The following is a 21,801-nucleotide window of genomic DNA, read 5'->3' on the forward strand; positions in this document are numbered from 1 at the left end:
CCTACATAAACCATTCCATAGTACATGTTGGCCGTTATTTGAAAAGATGATAGCATTCTCGTCGGTCCTGGGACAGTAGCCTATCTCATATTTGTGGTCAGTTGGTTATATGCTCCTAATTCAGTCTTAAGTCACAAGTACATGCCCCGTCAACCCAAAAGCTTTCATGACCATTGTACTTCTCATAAATTGCTTCAAATTCGTCCCAGTTAAGCGTCTCGGCTCACAAAGTTGCTTTCCTTGAGACCAATAGGTAACCAGCCTCGGGTCCCATCCAAGTTGGCCTTTAGAATACGCATTGATAACAGCTCTGATATTTGGCAATTGTGTCTTTTTTCTATGTCTAGCAGGGCTTACACTATCTAACACCAAAACTTCATCTTTTAGATTCTCAATATCATTTGCAATGCTTTCGAGGTCGTTGAGTCGAACTCTAACGTCTTTTGAAACGTCTGGGTAGCGTTCTTGGAGAGCTCTATTTCAATACCAATTTCATTTTAGCTCTTCCCACCTGCTCAAAGGATATACGGGAGATACATACGTCTCTCTTTCTTTTGCTGTGGTCTATTCTCGAAGCCTCTGCCAAAATACACTGGGGACAATGTTTGCTACAATTCTCTCTTTACATCTAGAATTCTGCCCATCAATGTCACTATACTCGTATCAGTCCTGTCAAATATTAATTAAGAAGTATCATTTACCGAGGATCCAAATCGGGCTCATCAGTAGTCCAGCCTTTGGGTCGTTCGTTGGGGTCTGTCAATGGGGCTGCCTTCTTATTATTCCAACGTGGATTCCTCGATCCTAATTCCCGGGTAAGGGTGAAGTCCCGGTCCACCTGATGTGCCATGCCGAGATCCAGGGAGTCGAGGTTAACGTCCTCACGATCGTATTCATCCCACGCAGCTGGTAGACTTGAGTTGTCATCTGCTCTACTCTTCCCTTTAGAGTCTTGTGATTCTCGCTCTTCATTGGCCACGATTCCATCGTCTGCCGTGAAAAGTACATTCTCTATACTTTCAGTCTTCCTTTCGTTTGAATCAAGGCTTTTTTGGAGAGTATGTTCTTTCGCCTCTAGTGCTCTCCCTTGATCTCTGGCGCGTTGGGCTTCCATTGCTTCCATCCTTGTTTTTTTTTTGCTCTTCCGCGACTTTGGGCGAAGCTTACCTACAGCAAACCCCAATCTTTGCATTGGGGTATTCTTTGATTTTGAACTGTATCCGGAAGACTTTTTATCTAATTGCTTGGCCATCATGCTGGTATAATGTAGCTTACATGTGCTTATTTCAGCCAACACGATGCGCATGGAGCTAACTGCGATAACTCAACCGGGTTTCATACATTTTTCGATACTCCCTTTTCCCCGCGCACATACTATTCACAAATTATCCATACGCCTGCGTCAGTCCGCAAATTGCTACATGTCCCAAAGGTCGCCAGGATATACTCGATCATTGTTCAACTACAAAATCAAAGATATTGGCGTGAGCGAAGTCAAACAAAGCGACGGAAATCAACCTTTCTTTGAAACGCACTGTCAGGATAGGTACCTTCCCGAGACATCATTAACGCTAGAATTTTTCATTCTTGAGAATCTTTGTCGCATGTTTTGTTGCCGACTTTTTCAACAAATTCAAAGGCTATTTTGGGGTTATTTGAGCGCCTTTGCTGAGTGAAGAAAAACATTATCATTGTCAGGAGGGTCCTACATTTGAAGCGTTTGGATGATAGGTTTGTAGCTTCTAATAATAGGTAGAAATGCTTTTCAAACTTTGCATGACTTACTAAAGCTTCGATGCATGGCCAACGTCGTAGGGACATCCGAGGTATACAAAATGCCCTATGTATTCAGACTGGTCTGTGATTGGCGGAAATCTAGCCGCGTAAATAGTGGCTTACTTAATGCCTTGAGGGCAGCCCTGTCCACGTGATATTCCCGATCTACCCCACTCGCGCCTTCCAAAACAGGAAATAGACTTCAATGTCATGATGTCATGATGTCATTGATATTAAGGCACCTGCCAAACAAGCAGAGATGAATTTATATCAACAGGAACAATTAAGGAACCCTCGAGGAATCTTTTATCTGCAATGACCAGGTTCATGCACCATAAACGCCACACATAGGCCACAGCGACCACACAAGGGGCAACAAGGTACCAATAGTTGTCGGGTCGTCTCGAAATCAAGGAAACCAACCTTGCCAGCATCAATATGACGGAATAGGCTTAAATCCAACCGATAACCTGTCACCAACAGCAGATCGTGTCTTAGTTTCCTCCTGATCATCCTTCCTAAATCCTTTCCTTGGTAATTAAAATTGCAGAATAATTTTCTTCCATTCACAATCACCCATCACGATCACAGCTTTAAAAAAAGAAACGCCACAAGCTAAAATAACGACGTCAGCCCTACCTACCTACTTATCATACTTTAACATTCCTCGTATCAAACTTGTGGTTCCAGTGTCTATCATTCTCCTCTTTCAGCCACTCTTACGTATCTCAACGAGGTACTTGTACCAGTTGCATTGAAGACTTGCAGCCTGCTGTCATCGGGACAAACCTGTTGCGTCAGGTACTTTTATCTTTCTCCATTCCTGCAAACATTATAAATAAATATCTTCCGCCTGCCTACCTTCTCTTCATAATGCGTCCCTTTACCGATACATCTATTCACACTACTGCCTCTGGCTCAAAACCTCTTACATCAAAACCAAAACCGAGTTCTCAACCTACGCAAACTCCTTTACCTATCCAGGTTCTACACTGAGTGAAATTTTTCAACATGGGTGCCGTCGTGTCTTGTGTATGTCACCCTTACCTTTTACTTTTCTCATGATCTTTCGAAGCTTCAAGAACTGGGTACTAATATATTCTTTCTTTAGATAACGGGTGTCTTCCGTGCTATCGGCTCCGTCCTCATGGCCATTGTCGGCGGAATCGGTGCCATCCTCCGTGCCATCATTGATGGTGTCGTTGCCGTCTTCGATATTATTGTCGGCTGCTTGACTTGCCAGGGCTGTGGAGGAAGAAGACGTCGGCGCAGAGCTGTCGTATAACGGGGTGATCAAACGAAACGAACACAATTCGACCACCCCGTGACTACGAGTTACGACTTTCTTCTGATGGAAAGAAGTGTTTGGATTCGGCGCTTGTACTTTTTATTTTTCCTTGATTCTTTTCCTTTTCTCATACCCAGGCGTCACGTGGTTATTCTCAATGAATCTTCTTTATGATGAATGAATCAGTATACTCATCTTTATTTGTAACCTTTTGAAAAGACATGTAGTGATATCTAATATCTAGACGATGCAGTATAGGTATAGGTATAATTACTGTATACACGAGAAGAATGTCACTTCGCCAATGAGCGCAGAGATGATGCTCCATGTTCATACACTGCTCCACCATTCAGCTTCATATACTCGCTCACCATCTCATTCACCGCAATATAAGCTTCAACAGCTCCTTCTCCCCATCCCATGGCAAAGTAACCCCCTTGTTCCTCTGATACTCCAAAGCAGCCACAGCAAATGAGTCTGAGATACCGAACGGATCTGGCCCCGTCCCCGGCTCCCGACCATAATAAAGGTGCGAGCACTCAATAATAAGCTTAAGATGATCTGATTTCAACCGCCACGGAGTCCGAATCCGACAATTCGCAGCTCGAAACGACATAGACATCAACCGTTCAAACGCCAAATCTTGCCGAGTGCGAATCAACATGCTCGTTATCTCATCCGAGCGCTCGGCCATATAATCATCTTCATCTAGATAAAAGTCTCCTGACAGAAGATCCAGAAACTCGAACTGAGATTCTGACCACGGCTCTCGAAGAAGTTTATCAGGTATTCGCCCCGGGCAGACGGGGATAGAGCACGGAAACCGAAATAGGTCTTTCTCGAAATATACCTCGTTTTGTTCACGGATCTGCACAGCGCCGAAATGGAACCATATGGCTACCTTGTGATCAGAACTTCGCGAACTTGATCGTGACGGAGGTTGATCTTGATGTTCAGGTTTATCGGAAGTGGAATTTGAACTTGGTTGTTTTTGCGTCTTATCATTTTCATCGTGATTTTCAGGTTTTTGACGTGTAGCTGGAATAACCAGATCTCCTTTTCCTCGACGACCTTTCTCCGCATGATCACAGTATTTGAGCTCTGCGAAATGAGGTTCTAGATTCTCGAGTATTGCCTTGTCTTGGGGAGAGAAAACAAGATCTGCGCATTTCTGCTTTATAGCATGTTCGACATATTCGCGTTGGCATTTTCGCATAAATTCAAGTGTACACCAGCGACATGTTAGGAGTACGGTTTGAAGATGTTGTCGTTGGTCCCAGGTGACATCCCCTATATTAAGTGGTGGGGGTAGAAACTCCGGGGTGAAGAAGCCGTGGCGCGAGCTTTGGTTTAGAGAACTGAATGCTAGGCGAGTGAGCCATGTGTAGAGGAGTGGATTTGAGAGGGCGCCGCTGATGCTGAATGAGGCTCGTGGGAGGTTGATTTCAAGACTGTAGAGGAATATTGTTTGGAGAATCTCTACTGGGAGGGACTCTAGGCGCGAGAGCTGAGGGGGTTTTTTGAGCTGAGCCATTTGTGATGGGCTTGGATGTTCAGGCTCGGATTATGTCTGCGTAGGTAATTGAATGATTTGTTTGTCATGGGTGCACAGCTCTTGAAGCGAATATCATGGAGCTGATATAGATATTGAATGTTTAGATGGATATTTAATAAGGGTGACAGCTTGCGCAATCATCAAAGCTGCCTCGGTTTCTGTTGAACTGTTTTTGGAGCTTGGGCGGGAATAAATATGTTTGAAGGTTTAGAGCCATAGCTGCAGGAGGGGGAGGGGTCAAGTGGGTTGGTTAGCATGTAGATTGACAGGTCTTGGCATCGGGCTGCTATGTTGCAAGTATTCTCCCAAGTGGATGGCTGGGACTTGCAAAGACCTAAGTTGGGGCCAGACGTGATTGCAGGATTCAAAACTGGCCTTGGGCAGGTGAAATACGAGGTTCATGTAAGTCGAGTAATACCCCGGGTTTCTACCTGAGCGGCGTTGACAGACGAGTATCCATAAATATAATGGTGGGGGACTAGAATTTAGAAACGAGAAAACTTCAGGTTGTACAATACTGTGGACTTTGGATTAAAGCACTTAGGTACTATAGGCACGTGGCAGAGAGATTTGTCCTGGTCATGATAGACTAGTGCATAGGAGTGGGCCAGACGATAGGTCATATATCCGTCCGCAACCTGGGAATCCTCTCATGCTTCAAATATCAGCGTGTTTATATATACCCGACCATATATTCTCCAAAAAGAAAAAAAACTTGGGCAAAATTACGACTTTGGAAAGCTCATTCAAATCCTCGTTTCCCCAAGCTACTCAATCCTACGAATGCCCCATGTCTCCATGAAAAGAGTTGAAAACGACAAAAGAAAATGCCTCTGTTCACGAGAACGCAGAAACCATCTGAATTGAACTGTTTCTATACACATCCCAGCCGCCCCATCGCACCATGCCATGGATGGGAATCTAGTCGTACCCGGGCGAAAAGACCATAATGCTTGACACCTAACAAATACATCGTGCAGTGAGATGAAGCGGGGAATAAAAGGTAAATTGGAACTTGAAATCCAACATTTAGACGGCAGACAGATCGCCGAAACGCTCCTACAAAGTGAAAGATTCTTTAGTATTCCCGAGATGCCGCTAAAACGAAATTGAAAGATGCAACATACCTTGTAACCAGGTGGCATCCACTTGCCCTTGGAGACAAGGGAGGCGGTCTTCTCGTCGATCTCGGGCTGGGCGGAGGCAACCTCGTCCTAAACACAGAAAGCAATAAGCATTCATATCCAATAACCACATATATACCATTTTGCAAACGTACGACAGTGAGCTCGTCGAAGGGACGGGCAGTCTCGATGTTCTCCAGGGTCTTCTGGAGGTTGACCAGCTCAGCCTCAACCTTGCCCTTGGTCTGCTCGGCGTTCTGGACGGCCTGGGCCTCGAAAGCGTCAATGGCCTTCAGCTGGCGGGAGATGTCGTAGGAAGCGGGCTTGAAGTTCTTGAAGTGGTTCTCGATCTCGTCAACGATAGCCTGGTTCTTGAGGGTCTTGCGGTAGTGGGCGAAGTCAACGGCCTGGGGCTGCTCGGACAGGATCTGGACCTTGCGGCGGGCGTCATCGTTGCGCTTCTTGAAAGCCTGCAGGGAGGCGGCGGTCTGGCCGCGCAGACCGAGGGAGGAGGAGACCTTGGTCCAGTCGACCTTGAGAGCGGCGCTGCGCTGTTTATTCGGGTAAGGGGGTTAGCGGAGGCTGTTTCCTGGCGACTGGGTGGGGATTGTGCTGCGCTGTACAGCGGAAACTAAGACGTACAGCTGCCATTGTGACGAGAAGGAAGATGGGGTGGTGAGGTGGAGAGAAGAGGGGGGGGAGTTCGATGTGCAGGGAGGTACCGGACAGGCGAGTTTGACTCGGAAAGGTTTGGATATGGAAATCACGTGACCATCCGACATCCGAGCATCGGCCACTCTGCTCTATACATGACACCACTATTAGATCAACATGGGCTATTTATTGAATAGAAAATTGGTAATTACAAGAGAAATCAATCGAGAATTTACAGTGCAGATGTATGAGAAGAAGTTCCTTTTTGAGATTACATTGGATTGGTTCAATTCTTTTTTTCGGGTCGAATTGTATACACTAAGACAAACCAAGACAGATAACCTGTTCGGTCGCAAAACCCAAGCCACTCAAGATAACCGCGACTCATTCACGCAAACAGAAGGTGATCATATGCTGAGAGCCATGATGGAGTTGACAATATCGTTGTCATTCTCCCGCAGAGCCTTGACGGCCTTCTTGCGGGAAACGCTGGCCTGGGCCATAACCAAGTCGATATCCTTAGACTCAAGGCCAGACTCGTCAACGGGCTCACCATCATCCTCCTCGTCCTTGGCCTCGACAGCGGGGGTCTCACCGCTCAGGTCAACACCGTGAGAGTGCTCGTGGTCGTGGTCATGGTCGTGACCGGCGTGCTCACCAGCGGCCTCGGCGGCAGCGAGCTGCTGGGCGGCGGAAGCCTGAGCCTGGGCGTTCAGGTCCTCAATCTTGGCCTCACCGAAGATGCTAAACTTGACGTTAGTGTTGAATTTCTTGCAAACGCATGGTAAAGAAGGGACTGGGCAAACACATACATCCAGGTGTTGGTGTTGGGGGAACGGTAGACATCGGGCTGGTTGACAACGAAGAGGATCTATAGAGATTTTTGATTAGTTTTTTTTCATGAAGCCCCCTGGGAATTTTCTAGCCATTCATCATCGATGCAATAGTCATGGCAAAGCTTTCCCTCCTCATCACAATTTGAAGAATGGCGGGCAGACATACGTTCTTGGGGCGGCGGAGGGTGACACGAGTGATGCCGGGAACGTGCTTCAGGCCGAGCTTAGCGATAGCCTTGCGAGCCTTCTTCTCGTTACGAGAGTGGATGGTGACAGAGGCACCGGCGGGGATGCCGGTGGGCTCAGCTTCAGAGTCGGAGTCGCTGCCAGCGTCGACGTTCTGGGGGACCTCGTCATCGGCAAGCTCTTCAACACGGGGGTCGGCCATTGTGAATATGTGTGTAGGGATCTGTAAAATCGGAATTGAAGAGGTTAGAGATGGTTGAAGAGCTCAATCTGAAGGCGAGAGTGGGCTTGAAGTGGTGGGAAGTGGGAGGGCGGGCGTATAGTGGGAGGAGCCGAGCAAACGCCCCACGAATCGCACAACGGGTCAAAAATGACGATTTTTGGCTGTGGGAATCCGAATAAACGGGTTATTCAGCTGTTTAACGCACCTGGAGTACAGATATGAAGCGGTGGGAGGATAGGGTGGATTTTGATGAGTCGTGAAGTCGAAGAAGCCGTGAGCTGTGCGGCAAGATTGACCGAAAATCGTTAGCGAGGCGGTTGCGCCCACCCCGGACTCCCACACATTGCCCTATACTATATGCGACGCCAGATAGCGCATACTTCCGATCGCAACGAACGTCATTGCCGGCATTAAACACTATATGAATTTCGGTAAGGAGATATAGATTGGTTTTTTTATGTTTATTAGATTTTTTTAATGCATGAATACAACGGGATTTTGTTCTACACGAATTTGCTTTCCTTGATTCTTTTTTCAGCTCAGGAAAGAATCCCGATTCTATAGAAAAAAAAAAGAGCCAGCAGATGGCCTAGAACTCAGAACAATGAGACAAGGGGCCTTGCCGGGATATCAAGGATTTTGAATCATTTTTGCTGTAGATGATTAATGCATACAGCGATTTTGCTGGAAGTTATGCCAGCTATGGAAACCCGTCCCAGGACACCTCCTTCATCCTATGCACCAAACCGTCGTGAAAACATTTATGCCTTGGTGGCAGCCCGGACCTTGGCGTAGGACTTCTGGACCTCGTAGCGGGCCTATTTAAACACAGTTAGTATGTATCGCTTGAGTGGAATTATGCGACCGGGATTGGGTCATGGTTCTTCATAGTCGCATCCCCTGATCCAGTCATGGGTGTAGTGTAAACGTACCTGCTTGCGGAGACGCAGGACCTTGAAGCGCTCGAAGTCGGTCAGGTTCTTCCGTCGCTCAGTACGGTCGGTCTTCTGAGCGAAGTTGGACTTGGCCCACTTGCCATCGATCTCGTTCTTGGCCCAGAGCTTCTTGACGGGGCCGGTACCGGCAGCACGGGGAAGCTGAGGGATGGTGAAGTGGGTGAGAGTGGCGTGAGCGAGGGGAAGGACGTGACGGGGCACGATCTTCTGCTCCTCACCGGAGGGACCGTCAACCAACACCTATAAATCGTACAACTGTCAATAAATTATCCCAAAGAGCGGCTGTTGTTTCTGTCGTCGTCCTCTCCAAGTGTCCTGCTCCTTTGATGGGTCTATCCTTCTCCATGTCTCCTTTTGCCTCCTCCTCTTTCTTGACTCCATAAAAGCAAATTCGCGGACTTCTCGGGGATTTCGAACAACTGGGAAATGCGGATTCTTTTCTTGGATTTCACATACACGGCGGTGGTCGACAATCTCAACGATGGCAGCGAGCTTGCCAGCGAAGGGGCCGGAGCGGATCAGGACGAGGCGGCCAACCTCAACCAGCTTCCACGCAGCGAGCTTGACATCGATATCGGCCATGGCGAAGGCTGTCTGGATGAAACACAAATTCAGCGATTGTCCTCGTTGTTATTTTTATCAAATCGCAATGACACTCACGGTCGACGGGTTTGGATGAGTCGGAGGGTTGTTGTCGAAGAAAGTCGGATTGTCCAAGTTCACTCTGCGAATTTCGGATGTGCCCACACATTTCTCGCTTAGCGGGCCACTCGTGGCTGGCCTAGGGTTGGCTTATGTCAGCGACCCCGGTGATTCGGAAATATAGATAATCCGCCGGGTAGCTTTTCTTCATTTTTTTTGCGCGAAAAGTCTTTGTTGATCCTTAAGTTCTACCTGCATGAGCAAAATGGTGCTTTCAAAGCTTGCAGAACATCAATGATGACTCGCATCGACACTAACCTTGTCCTACTCGTCACAGGACGTACTAATGGTATGTTTTACTCCTCTTTACTGCTGCGCTTTCATGTTCCTCAACCCTCATATGATGCTGTAATTTGCGATTGACCCGATGTCTGTGAGGCTCTCGCCGGAGTTCTCAATACAGCATTGCTGGATGATATTTAATTTCTTACATATTCTGATACCTGGTTTACCAAAAAATATTGTTGCTTTTATCATTGCATTACTGGTGCATCTTTGCTAACTGCTCCAAAGAACTTCTAGCTTTTTGCCATCGATTTCCTCGATTTGCATCTCGATCACCGTTGATCTCCTTTGGGTACGTTCCACTATCTTTTCTTTCTCCTTTGATTTCAATCACTTCCCCTCCCCCGGTTCGATGATTATAAACTTTATCACGCCTAGATAGTAATTGATGCCTCTGGCAATGATATTACCATAACTACCAAGATCTCTGAGAACCATACACAAGCACTGCAAAGTTTTACTTCATGCTTTAGTTGGACCTGCTTCTGACTTTTTATAGGATCTTTTCCAGATAAATCAATCAACATTTGAATCTCAGCTTAGCTCATGCAATATAATTCTATCTTACATTCTCTCATATCAATATCCCTCTTCTACTCGTAATCCTTCTAAAATCCTTGGAATATCATGTAATTGTGAACATGTAGATAATTTTGATTACAATAAGTCGTACTATATCGTGACTATTGAAGGCGGGCCGTGCAGTATAAAACCCAAAAGACGCCAGTATTGCTGATCTGCCTTCCACCTCGAGGTCCTACTTCAAGCCATCCTTCACCTCCGTCCCCATCTATACCCAAAATGCATGCAGTGCCTTCGCGACTTTCATCGTCTCATCATCAAGAGCTGGCATTAGATGCCAGCGCCGAGGGGCCTTCACGGCTGAGAATCCACATGAAGACAAACTGGATGACGTACGAGTAGACGAACAAGAACTGCGTGCGACGGTTGCGCTGGGAACGAGCCACAGTGTACTTAGCACCATTTTGCAGGTTGGTATCAGTCGATTCCGGAAGCAAGACGTATTTCAATGAGCGGAGCTGTTGTGTATAAGATTAGCACTGGTGTTTCTTTAGGCGGATGAGACGACCCAGCTTACCAAGAAGAAAGCATTCGCAGAAAAGGTGTAAATAAAGACAGTCCAGCCGACCCAGCCACCAGTTCCTCGGCCTGGGGTGAGAATCTCCGATGCAACCAAGGTCATAATAATGCCCACGAACTTGTATCCCGAGTACGCCACCAGGTCCAGTAGCTGCGAATCATTGTTGATGGTCAGGATATACATGGCCATTTTCAAGCACAGAATCTCGAAAAGGATGACTGCAATGGCTGTCGTAGTAATTGATCCCAGAAGCTCCGGGTGGAAGTTTCCTCTGAATCCAGCTAGGAGCACCGACAACAGGATATATGTGACCAGCGCCATGACGGGGATGTACATATCGGGCGAGTTGAGGTCATCCCGCGGGGGTAGGAACATAGAGGAGTATTGCTGCTGAACGATCTGCCCATTTGGACCTGCAGTAGCTGGCATGCGAGCCTGCTGGCGGGACCATGGCTTGTGACGCCAGGGAAAGAGGACGAGGGCGATTTTGCTGAGCACGTAGGAGTTGGAAACGTTGAAATAGTGCTTCAGGGCGGGTATGGAGACATAACGATTGAACTGTAGATGATCGTTAAGAGACTTTCATGAATAGCATGTTTGACCTTGAGGTGATTTCTTACGTTCTGTTCCATATATTCCTGACCCGCCATCATCGCAGTCTTACCGACCTGGAATCCCATCTGAGCTGTGGGGTCGTTTATAAACCCACCAAAGCCGGGGGTGCCATAGTTTCCACTTCCACCTTGTGCGGGTGAGGGCTGGTATGGATTGCCACCATACCCGGCATTTGGAGTCTGTTGAGAAGGTGGGGGTGGTGAGCGCATCATTGGGACAGTCGACACATGCTGCGGGACGGGGTGATGAAGAGGCGGCGACTGCGCGGGCGGTGGTGCGAAGGAGCCCCGATACATTATGTTCCTGATGAGACAGGGAGTAGCAGAAAGGAAAGCACCAGATTGTTTGAGGGCCTGGATGCTCTGTGGAAAGGCGGGAGAGTTGGGGGTGGGTGGCAGCGTGTGAGGGTGTTGTGTAAGTAGATGAGAGGTGGAAGTGTTTATACGTGGCTGAAGATCCCGCTGTGTCTCCGAGCTCGACCATCGCTTTTGCCCGAGCCGCCACCACCAACTTCCACTTCGTTTATCCACCTTTTTCCATGCAATATACCCCTATTTCACTTTCAATTTTTACTTCGCATTAATTCTCAAACATGCTTGAAGCTTTTGAGGTTGTTACCACCTCAGGTGTGGTGTTATGGTCCAAGTCCTACGCTCCTGTGGGGTCGCATGTCATTAACAGCCTGATCAACGACGTTTTTATCGAGGAGAAGGTCGTTCCTCAAGGCAACGCTGCGACAGGAGCTTCGCCTATATTCAAGAAAGAGAAATATACCCTCAAATGGAAGCAGGTGAAAGAATTTAACCTGATCTTCGTGGTACGTTCGCCACTCGTCGCATGCCGATCATCTGTTGTCGCAAAACTGATCTTTATTTCTACAGGCTGTCTACCAATCACTACTTCACCTCGGCTGGATTGACAAGCTCCTCGAAAACATCTCTACGATTTTCCTCGACCTATACAAGGACCAGCTCAAGGGCAATCGCACCAGAATCACTACCTACCGATTCGAGCCGTACTTCGAACAGCAAGTGCGGGAGCTCGAGGATAACACCGGTAGTGTCGCTGAGACACACATCACTGAGACGGGAGAGAAGAAGGATCCTCTTGTTTCATCGGACAATGGAGGTCCCCCACCACCACCGGTCCCCGGCCTCATCAAAGGTACGATTGGTCTTTTGGATTGAATTATAGGTTTCGAGAAGCTAACAATCGTTCAGCGCAGCACCAAGCTGCGCTAGCCGGGGCAACCTCTGACGAGGGCACGCCACCGGCAACTCCTGATGCTTCTAGATCTGGTACCCCAGTCGCCGGCCACATCCTCACCGGAAAGGCTGGTCCTGGCGGCCGAGTTTCTCGCCGTGCACGCAAGGCTGCAAATGTGAACCCCAACGCCTCGTCTGGTGACGAGGTTTCTCGCAAGGCCAAACCCACCAAGGGCTCTGCCAAGAAGATGCGTAAGTGGGATGACAACGGATATGCAGACGAAGACGATGGTGAGAATCTGGATTACTCTGCTCCAGCAGGTGATGAGATCGCATCGACTCCCGCTGTGGAGTCTGTTGCCGCCGAAGACTGGGGTCACAAGACTGGCAAGGGTCAATTCGTGCTGAAGGACTTGGGTGACGAAGTCCACAATATCTTGGACAATGCCGATGCCCAGAAGGGCAAGGGTTCCTCCGCGACTTCTGGTTTCATCGGCTCTGGCTTCAATGCAGTCGGTGGCCTCTTCCGCAACATTGTTGGTGGCAAGGTTCTCACAGAATCCGATCTCAAGAACCCACTCAAAGTTATGGAGGACCATCTACTGAAGAAGAACGTTGCTCGTGAAGCAGCCGTGCGTCTATGTGAAGGTGTGGAGCGCGAGTTGGTGGGCAAGAAAACTGCAAACTTCCAAAGTGTCGATGCCGCGTTACGCATTGCCATGGAGGCTTCTCTGCGGAAGATCCTAACACCAACATCTTCCCTCGACCTGCTTCGTGAGATCAATGCTATCACAGCCCCAACCACTAAGGCACAAGCTCCTCGGCCATACGTTATGTCCATTGTTGGTGTCAACGGTGTTGGCAAATCTACCAATCTTAGCAAGATCTGTTTCTTCCTCCTGCAGAACAACTACCGAGTTCTCATTGCTGCCTGTGACACGTTCCGTTCCGGTGCAGTTGAGCAGCTGCGCGTCCACGCCCGTAACCTGAACGAGCTCAGTTCCCGTGAGAGCGTGGGCGAAATCGAGCTCTATGAAAAGGGATACGGCAAAGATGCTGCGAACGTCGCCAAGGATGCCGTCGACTACGCAGCCGCTCACAAGTTTGACGTCGTCTTGATTGACACCGCTGGTCGCCGTCACAATGACCAGCGACTTATGTCTTCTCTGGAGAAATTTGCCAAGTTCGCTAACCCTGACAAGATTTTCATGGTTGGTGAGGCTTTGGTCGGCACCGACAGTGTTATGCAGGCACGTAACTTCAATGCGGCCTTTGGAACTGGTCGGAATTTGGACGGATTCATCATCAGCAAGTGCGATACTGTGGGTGATATGGTTGGTACGCTCGTTAGTATGGTCCATGCTACTGGCATTCCCATTGTTTTCTTGGGTGTGGGACAGCATTACGGCGATCTGCGTGGACTGAGTGTCCCTTGGGCTGTTGATCTGTTGATGAAATAAACGGCAGATCTTGCTCGTGTAAATTCAAATGCATATACTGTAGTTAATCAAATTGTTCTGATTGCTCAATGAAACAACCTCGATACCTATGTTCGCTCTTCATGAGTATTATATCATTCCTATATAACTCGCTTCGGCGCTTGAGCGAGGATTGGCGTCAAGTAAATGTCAACGCGAATGTTGATGACGATCGCTCAATTGCCAAGAAAATAATTTCTTGAGGCAACAAAAAGAAAAGAAAATATGTTGCCCTTCACCTCTGGGTTCGTAAAAAGTAAGCAGAAATAAATCAAAAAGTCAAAAAGAATTGACCGACGCAGGGGTCGAACCTGCAATCTCTTGATTCGTAGTCAAGCGCCTTGCCATTGGGCCAGCCGGCCTTGTTGAAGACAGAACCTAGTATTGGCTACATGGCGCCGTGGTAACTCCAAACTCAAATCAAAAAGATAGAACTCAATTAACCTTTTAAGACTAGCGTATCCTAAAAAAGAAAGGCAAAAAAAAACTCCGGCCAGTGTGAGATCTTGACTCAAAAAGAGAAAAGCAAAAAAGAAACTCTCCCTCGGGGAATCGAACCCCGGTCTCCCGCGCTTGACGGTGTTAATGACAAGCGGAAATCATGACCACTAGACCAAGGAAGATAAGACAGCTGAGTTCCACTCGGCCACTTGGGGTGGTTGATGTTTGCTGAGGCAAAGTTGACATTATGATCGTGCGCTTCGATCCGGTGAAAAATCCAGCCATGCATCACATTCGCGATCTATCTACACGAAATAATGTAACATTATCAACAGGATTACATGTTATTAGACTTTCATTCAGTCCCATTACTAGTTTTTGGCATATATACACCGTCGAAAGGCTGTTCTTTGGCTTTTGCAACAATCTTAATGTTTGATGGGTTTTTTTGAAGAATATTGGCACAATATATTTATTCACCTTGCACGTACACCTAGCTTGAGACACTTCACAAAAATATTTTTCCCAAGTTAGTTCCAAGAAAAAGGCCGGAGAGCATCTCAAGACAGAACAGTGAAGCTCAAAGGCATGATACTTAAATATCTGAGCTAAGTTTCCCAGAATATTGCAGTCGCTGGTACCGTAAGTTGAATGCGCATCCACACGAAGATCCCGGACTGAGCATACATAACATTACAGTCAATGCCCAACTAATCTATCCTGCTTAGTTGGCCTCCAAGATTTAGCCTCCTGCAATTCATCATGATGGTTTTTATCTTCCGGGACAGCACGCTGCTCGATCTCCTTGCTGACATCAGAATCATCATGATGGGCTCCGACAATCCCATCCGTCATGACATCCTCAGGATAGGACTTATCTGAGCCCTCTGCAGCTCCTGCATTATCTGAAACAGCGCTTCTCGGTGTCTCAGACTCGTAGTGGCCTGTAATATCATGTCAACATCGAATAATATCTACCTCGAAAGGAAGCTGGATTCCACTCACCATGGCTGGTATGAAGTCGAGGATCCAAATTGTTTGCTAACTTCGACCCATGAGACCCACCTTGGTCCGCATTATGATCTTTTGCTTCATTTTTGTGGCTGGTGATGGCGCTCTCGGCTTTGTGTAGGATTTGCGACATGATTGATGTCTCAATGAGATATAATATCGTCTTAGCGTGGAAAACCAGTGGAATATAAAGTGAACCTTGAAGTTTCTGTGATTTTGGATGATAACAATAATAAACCTACTTATCACCCCTTGAGCCCAACTATAACAAAGGTATGACATATTCATATAGATGAACAATAAAGTAGTATGACGTAGCCAAAATCCTAAGCGCAACACAACAGTTGGGAATGGACTATACTTCAGTGCATGGGCCGGCGTCATGCCATGGTCATGCGACCGTAGTCTATATAAGAATCAGGACCAGAAACAAACTGTATCTTTCGGGTGTAGAATACCTCTTCTCTGCCTTGGAAGAGGCAATGACATCTCGGGTAGAGTCGCGCCAATCAGAGGAACAGGGATTTTTAATCATCCCTCCCGCGGTCCTCACATTTCTCATGAATTTTTGCATAATATACTTTACGAAAATTGTGATAAGGGAAAAAAAGATCTGAGACTGATGGGGTGCTAGAGAACTTGGACTGGGATCGAGTTGTGGAAATTGATATTCTTATAGTGGAGCCGTTGAGGCGTTCCTGGGTTGATCTTGCAGCATGACATATTGACTAGATTTTTTATGTCGAAAAATCATTACTCTTAATCAATGCACTGGTATGGTATGTGAGCATACATCTAACAAGATAAGTTTAAGACCCAATTGTTCAGTCAAGCGATGATTCACTGAAAATGCCGCAACCTTCGACCCGATTGCGGATTCGTTTGAAACGCAATCCACCTCCACCTACTCAAGTTCGAGTAGAGATAACGCAACCTTTCTAGCAGTTGATCCTAGTATATAACCATCCGACTTCATCTCAAATGTTCTATCCACGACAAACGGTATCATATTTTACATATGGCAAAGTAGAAGCTATATTCAATTTTCAAGCAACCCCGAGAATTCTTCTATAGTGCTAGGCCAGTTAGCGAATCAGCAAAAGGCGAAAATGAACCGCGGAAAATTTGAATAAACAATCTTATTGGTATATCTAAGTTTGTGTATTTCCTGGCCAATTGACTTAGCGTAGTACTGCTGTACTTGCGTCTAGCCTAATATTAGAGATGCACTGTCGAACCTAGTACTGTATATTTCCCGCATATCTAGAGTACGTTATAAGGGAGAGACCCCAGTCCCCCCCACCTGGCCCGATGGCTCGGGCCAGGAGGTGTTCCCTAGGGCACCATAGATCCCCATGCGGCTGTGGTTTTGTCGCCTATGGCACCTGACCTCTAAAACGAGGCTGGAAGAGGGTAAAAATATCAAACTAGACAATATAATAACTACACATATATAATATAGTAGGCCATCTCTTTCGTGCCAAGGTTGGTGGTTTGAGTACGGGTGTCATCAGCCGGAGGGTACGAGGAAGAATGCCGTGGGTATGTGGGCGTGGATACTCAGATGAATGGATCTCTCGGTGCGGTAAAGCTTCCCGGCGATGCTCTATGGGCGCAGGTGTGTCTTAGTTGTGAAGCTGCGACGTGAAATGTCTTCGCAAAACCCCACAATCGGCCGGTTTCCATATGAGCTCGATACATCTCAACGAGAAGGTCCATGCTATAGATGCTTGTACACTGTACACGCCCAGTGATGATCAACCGCGTCCTACATTTATTACATGCATGGACCACCCAGGCAGCTAAGCCGATCATGTGCCTGAGCACTGTATAAGGGTTTGAGTAATTGGTTGCTTGCGTTTGGCCAGACCCCGCTGACTCATCATCTCCAACTGGCCGCTTACATCACTTGTTCCATCCCCAATGCATCTTCCGCCTTCATCACATCCAAAGCTCTCATTCATATCTTCAATCTAGCAGGCAGTTCGTCGGTTACTGCTCTGTGAGATTTGGTAATCTTGTGTTCCGCCATTCCTTGATTCTCGTTCGACGCCCTGCCTCATATACCGGCTTCGATAGCTCCGCGGCTGCAGGCGAACCCTGCACGAACCCGGTTTTGCCGTCACGAACGGGAAACCATCCTTCGATTGCGTGGTTGCACGTCAAAAGTGCCTCCGATCACGGGGCTTATATGATACAGTCTCTCTTAAAATGACGGTATCAGACAGGAGCACCCTGAATCGCCGCTCCTCTACACAACATTACCAAACGTTCGATACCCCGCCGCCGAAGTCGCGTGGTCGGCCTAATTCTGGACGGTCGGAATCGTCTGAGGATGCACCACACGGCAACGGAAGTTATGATGATACCTCTGGTCATGAAAATGTGAAGTCTCCTTTACCCAAGCGGCAAATGGCAGTACTGGCGATGATTGCATTGGCCGAGCAAACAGCCTTAAACTCCATCAGTCCTTATCTCCCAGACATGGCGTCAACCTTCCCGGAAGTGGAGCCTAGCCAGGTTGGCGTTTATGTCGGGACAATCGCGTCCGCATTCGCATTGGCACAATTCGCGACAAATTATTTCTGGGGCTCGTTGTCTGATCGAATTGGCCGAAAGCCGGTGATACTCCTGGGTACTTTCTTGACTGCGTTATGTTTCGTTGCCTTTGGGTTCTGCAGGACTCTCTGGCAAGCGATTGCAGTGCAAGCACTTATGGGTATCGTCAATGGCAACCAGGGTCTGGTTTCTACTTGTCTAGGTGAAATTACCGACCGTAGCAACCAATCGCAGGCTTTTACCTACCTGCCTGTTCTCTATGGAATTGGCGGTATAACAGGACCTCTTCTGGGTGGATTGCTAGTTCTCGAGCAGAACCCATTCACTGGAAAGAAAAACCCTTACCCCTACCTCGCGCCAAACCTGGTCTCTGCCGTTATTCTTATCATTGATTTTGGGTTAACGGCCTACCTGTTGGAGGAGAGTCTAGAAGACGCGGAGGCGCTACCCAAATTTAGTAAAAAGTTCCGCAGCCTTTTTACCTGGCTGTGGCAATTTACTGGTCTCTCACGGCATCCGACTTATGTCCGACTCCCGCAACCCTCTCTGCACCGCAGCTCTACTGAAAATGAAGACCACGACAGTGACCTGGATTCCGCATCAGAAGTGTCGAGCAATATTATTAATCACCCCGAAGAGCTGACTTGGGATGAAATTTTCACTCGTGATACGATCCTGTTGCTTTTGACATATCTAATTTTTGCTCTATGCAACGTGTCATTCAATTCGCTGTTTCCAATCTTTGCACAAGCAAAGCCACCAGCAGGACGAAAGCTCACACCCTCCGAGATCGGTCTTTCACAAGGATTTGCCGGTATTGTGACTATAATCTTTCAGATCGGCATCTTCAATCGTCTTCGCGACAAGATGGGCAACCGCTGGTCGTACCGAGCGGGTCTCTTTGGTTTCGTTATTGCCTTTTTGCTTATGCCATTCATCGGATACAAGAGTAAGCCTGGCACAGGCTTGACTAGACAATCAGCCCTGATGGCCGTGGAGCTATGCTTTGTTCTCCTGATCAAGACCGTCGCATCCGTGGGCGGATTGACTAGTGCCCTATTACTAGTCACAAACTCGGCCCCGAACCATGCTGTCCTCGGTGCTCTCAACGGTCTTGCACAGACTCTCTCTGCCGCTGGTCGTTCTGTGGGTCCTTTCTTATCCGGAGGACTCTTTTCTTTGACATCGAAGATCCAGCCCAAGGGTGAAGCCTTGGCATTTGGTGTTTTTGGAGCTGTCTCTTTTATTGGCTTTATCATGAGCTTTGGCATCCGAGGTCGATCTCTCGAAGCCGAGGGATGGGCAAGTGACAGCGACGACGCAAACTACAAATCTGATGATGAAGAGCAGAATGGCGCTTAGGTTTAACTACGGCCCATGCGAGAATAACGGACACGACCTCACGATTGAATTTGGATTTTATTTTTATTTTTATTTTGAGCCTTGCATTCGATACATATAGTAGTCAATCCTAACTAACCCTGGAAAGGATCGATGAAGCATTATCTCAGCTAAGCGTTTTACAAGGATGCTGGCGTTTCTTTCTTTCTTTCTTTCTTTCTCCTTTTCTTTTCTTTCCTTTCCTTTTTTATACAATTTCCCTTTCCTTGCTGCTATTATTATCATGGTGGTTGAACATTCACCGGGTGGTTGTTTCTTATACAGAATTGTACACTTCAAATGTTGCATGGGCATTTATGTTCCTCGCTGTCTCGATAAGCCTTCGTCATTAAAAGTATGGAGGACTCAATTTCAAACTATATCATACCATCCCGCCTCATGCACCTGTAAAGAAAGAAAAATAATAAAACCTCCATCAATATCATGTAATATCCTCCAATGGAGCACTTTTAAAGCTGCCTTGCGCTGAGCAGTCGTAAGGAAGCTCTATTGATCCAAAATGTTTTTAACCGCTCCACAAATGCCCGTCAAAACCTCCTTCGCTGTCTTAGAAGTAAAGTCCTCTCGTACAACAATTCTCATGACTTCGATATCCTCACCGTCAGGCCCCCATCCGGGAATCGTATAATCTGAACGCAAGTCAGTACAATGTAATCCCACAAAAAAATGGCACCGTCAAACGTATCACATACAGGGAATAGAATATCGCTGCTGATGCATGATATCACTGATATCCGTAAGACAAAACGAAGGATACTCCCGCTTGAAGCCATCAGAAAGTCGAAAGACAACAACCGGAAGTCCTGATATCATCTCCTCCTCGCAAAGAGAGCGACTGCCAACTTGCAGTTTGGATCCAGCCTGCAAACGATGGATATCACTCAAACAACGGAAGTAGCCCGATGACTCGAGCCCTTCACTCACGATGCGTGCATTCTCCAGACAGCTTTGGATTGTCTGTCGATACCCGTTCAGACCCTTCTGAAGAAAGTTGCAGTACTGATACACGATCGGCGTACTGGACATCGAGAAGCTAAGCGAGAAAGCCGTCTGAATGCCTCGCAAATAGCACGACTCGTGGATAAGATCCGGCGGAATAATTGATCTGTCTTGCCAGATAACCCATCCAATTGCCAAGGGACACAAGCCATATTTGTGACCTGAAGCATTGATAGATTTCACCCTTGGAAGACGAAAGTCCCTAATTCAAATAGCATGAGCTGGACAGCTGAGCGAAGGCGAAAAATAGAAGAACACAACGTACCATACAAATTTCTCATTGTTAAGCGTGAATGGCGCGACAAAGCCACCACCAGCAGCATCAACGTGAATAGGAATATCATATCCCGTTTCATGCTGGTAGATATCGAGGATGTTCGAGACTCTTGCGACCGGATCAAAGTGTCCAGAGTACGTACTTCCTAGCGTAAGGAACACGCCAATAGTGTTTTGATCAAGGTATTCCTCGAGTACTTTCGCATCAAGGGTATATTGTTGATCCACCGGGATAACTCTGGCTTCTACGCCGAAGAATTCGGCGAATCTAGTGATGCATACGTGAGAGTTGCTACCCATAACCACGTTCATGGGAGCGCCGGGCCGGGCCGCGTTTTTGAGTTGCCATCTTCGTTTCATTACTAGTCCACCGAGCATGACTGCTTCCGATGATCCTGTAACGCCAGTACCGAAGTAGTTTTCGTCTGATGGGGCATTCCAAAGATGGGCGATAATCGATAAACATCGTTTTTGGAATCTGTGATGGCCAGGCAGTTAGGTATTGAGTTTTGAATAAGGTTTAAAGTTTAAAATATTGGAGACTGAGACATTACCTTGCTATAGATGGATATTCTTCCACACAAGCAGTATTCTTCAAAGCGCTCATTTTAAGGATGTCGCTCTCTGTTTCTTGGAGTTTTGTTGTGGTAAACCTGTGAATGTGAGCTTGTGTTCATGTTTAGGTGCCTGCTATGGTTGGCTGTTTGATGTTTATTTACCTGCCTAGATCTCGGGTTGGAGGGATGTCCAGTTCCATATCTTTGAGTATCATTGCCTCTACTCGTTCGATAGAAACTCCCTGTTGAGGAACTAGTGCCTCTGGAGGCTGATACACCGCATTGTTGACCGTCATGATGGATGAAGAAAATATGGTCTCTCAATTGACCGGGAACTACTCGGCGACAAGACTTCTATAGAAGAGCGCAATATTTGAAGACACAGACGCCACTTGAGCAGCAAGAGACCGAGTTTTTACAGACACAGCTCGTCATTCCTGACCGACCCAGTAGGGGCTAGTGTCACAGCATTTATTTTAGGCATTGAATTGCGACATTTCTGCACGTAAAATGTTTCCAAGCGAGTGAGCATATTCAAACTGCCGGGCGAAGTAGATCTACAACCCCCACAA

The 21,801-nt window shown here is 47.2% G+C and overlaps 11 protein-coding genes across 11 annotated transcripts; 3 read left to right on the forward strand and 8 right to left on the reverse strand.

The window, feature by feature from the left end:
- Positions 1 to 209: 209 nt before the first annotated feature.
- On the reverse strand, positions 210 to 1,123 carry N7478_011019 (uncharacterized protein; the record flags this gene model as incomplete). The annotated part of the gene is made up of 3 exons (XM_056927233.1): positions 210 to 284; positions 358 to 475; positions 702 to 1,123. 3 exons carry the CDS (start codon positions 1,121 to 1,123, stop codon positions 210 to 212), a joined length of 615 nt encoding a protein of 204 aa, XP_056774281.1.
- Positions 1,124 to 2,787: 1,664 nt separating this feature from the next.
- Positions 2,788 to 3,061, forward strand: N7478_011020 (uncharacterized protein; the record flags this gene model as incomplete). Its single annotated transcript, XM_056927234.1, has 2 exons — positions 2,788 to 2,808; positions 2,888 to 3,061. 2 exons carry the CDS (start codon positions 2,788 to 2,790, stop codon positions 3,059 to 3,061), a joined length of 195 nt encoding a protein of 64 aa, XP_056774282.1.
- A 382-nt stretch (positions 3,062 to 3,443) lies between these two features.
- On the reverse strand, positions 3,444 to 4,598 carry N7478_011021 (uncharacterized protein; the record flags this gene model as incomplete). Its single annotated transcript, XM_056927235.1, has 1 exon — positions 3,444 to 4,598. One exon carries the CDS (start codon positions 4,596 to 4,598, stop codon positions 3,444 to 3,446), a length of 1,155 nt encoding a protein of 384 aa, XP_056774283.1.
- A 1,050-nt stretch (positions 4,599 to 5,648) lies between these two features.
- Positions 5,649 to 6,394, reverse strand: N7478_011022 (F1F0 ATP synthase subunit d; the record flags this gene model as incomplete). The annotated part of the gene is made up of 4 exons (XM_056927236.1): positions 5,649 to 5,678; positions 5,747 to 5,833; positions 5,899 to 6,294; positions 6,386 to 6,394. The coding sequence occupies 4 exons, from the start codon at positions 6,392 to 6,394 to the stop codon at positions 5,649 to 5,651; spliced, it is 522 nt and encodes a 173-aa protein (XP_056774284.1).
- Positions 6,395 to 6,804: 410 nt separating this feature from the next.
- N7478_011023 (nascent polypeptide-associated complex subunit alpha) lies at positions 6,805 to 7,621 on the reverse strand (the record flags this gene model as incomplete). The annotated part of the gene is made up of 3 exons (XM_056927237.1): positions 6,805 to 7,141; positions 7,210 to 7,268; positions 7,400 to 7,621. 3 exons carry the CDS (start codon positions 7,619 to 7,621, stop codon positions 6,805 to 6,807), a joined length of 618 nt encoding a protein of 205 aa, XP_056774285.1.
- A 782-nt stretch (positions 7,622 to 8,403) lies between these two features.
- N7478_011024 (60S ribosomal protein eL14) lies at positions 8,404 to 9,180 on the reverse strand (the record flags this gene model as incomplete). The annotated part of the gene is given in 4 exon segments (XM_056927238.1): positions 8,404 to 8,460; positions 8,575 to 8,838; positions 8,852 to 8,968; positions 9,055 to 9,180. The coding sequence occupies 4 exon segments, from the start codon at positions 9,178 to 9,180 to the stop codon at positions 8,404 to 8,406; spliced, it is 564 nt and encodes a 187-aa protein (XP_056774286.1).
- Positions 9,181 to 10,424: 1,244 nt separating this feature from the next.
- On the reverse strand, positions 10,425 to 11,598 carry N7478_011025 (protein transporter YIF1; the record flags this gene model as incomplete). The annotated part of the gene is made up of 3 exons (XM_056927239.1): positions 10,425 to 10,625; positions 10,685 to 11,245; positions 11,308 to 11,598. The coding sequence occupies 3 exons, from the start codon at positions 11,596 to 11,598 to the stop codon at positions 10,425 to 10,427; spliced, it is 1,053 nt and encodes a 350-aa protein (XP_056774287.1).
- A 296-nt stretch (positions 11,599 to 11,894) lies between these two features.
- Positions 11,895 to 13,967, forward strand: N7478_011026 (signal recognition particle receptor subunit alpha; the record flags this gene model as incomplete). Its single annotated transcript, XM_056927240.1, has 3 exons — positions 11,895 to 12,119; positions 12,184 to 12,466; positions 12,523 to 13,967. The coding sequence occupies 3 exons, from the start codon at positions 11,895 to 11,897 to the stop codon at positions 13,965 to 13,967; spliced, it is 1,953 nt and encodes a 650-aa protein (XP_056774288.1).
- Positions 13,968 to 15,125: 1,158 nt separating this feature from the next.
- N7478_011027 (uncharacterized protein) lies at positions 15,126 to 15,570 on the reverse strand (the record flags this gene model as incomplete). The annotated part of the gene is made up of 2 exons (XM_056927241.1): positions 15,126 to 15,370; positions 15,432 to 15,570. 2 exons carry the CDS (start codon positions 15,568 to 15,570, stop codon positions 15,126 to 15,128), a joined length of 384 nt encoding a protein of 127 aa, XP_056774289.1.
- Positions 15,571 to 17,648: 2,078 nt separating this feature from the next.
- On the forward strand, positions 17,649 to 19,358 carry N7478_011028 (uncharacterized protein; the record flags this gene model as incomplete). Its single annotated transcript, XM_056927242.1, has 1 exon — positions 17,649 to 19,358. One exon carries the CDS (start codon positions 17,649 to 17,651, stop codon positions 19,356 to 19,358), a length of 1,710 nt encoding a protein of 569 aa, XP_056774290.1.
- A 525-nt stretch (positions 19,359 to 19,883) lies between these two features.
- N7478_011029 (uncharacterized protein) lies at positions 19,884 to 21,525 on the reverse strand (the record flags this gene model as incomplete). The annotated part of the gene is made up of 4 exons (XM_056927243.1): positions 19,884 to 20,026; positions 20,090 to 20,598; positions 20,662 to 21,150; positions 21,392 to 21,525. The coding sequence occupies 4 exons, from the start codon at positions 21,523 to 21,525 to the stop codon at positions 19,884 to 19,886; spliced, it is 1,275 nt and encodes a 424-aa protein (XP_056774291.1).
- Between the last annotated feature and the right edge of the window lie 276 nt (positions 21,526 to 21,801).

Source organism: Penicillium angulare (assembly GCF_028827245.1).
Source record: "Penicillium angulare strain IBT 27051 chromosome Unknown utg000008l_segment0_segment0, whole genome shotgun sequence".
In the NCBI taxonomy this organism is placed as follows: Eukaryota; Fungi; Ascomycota; class Eurotiomycetes; order Eurotiales; family Aspergillaceae; genus Penicillium; species Penicillium angulare.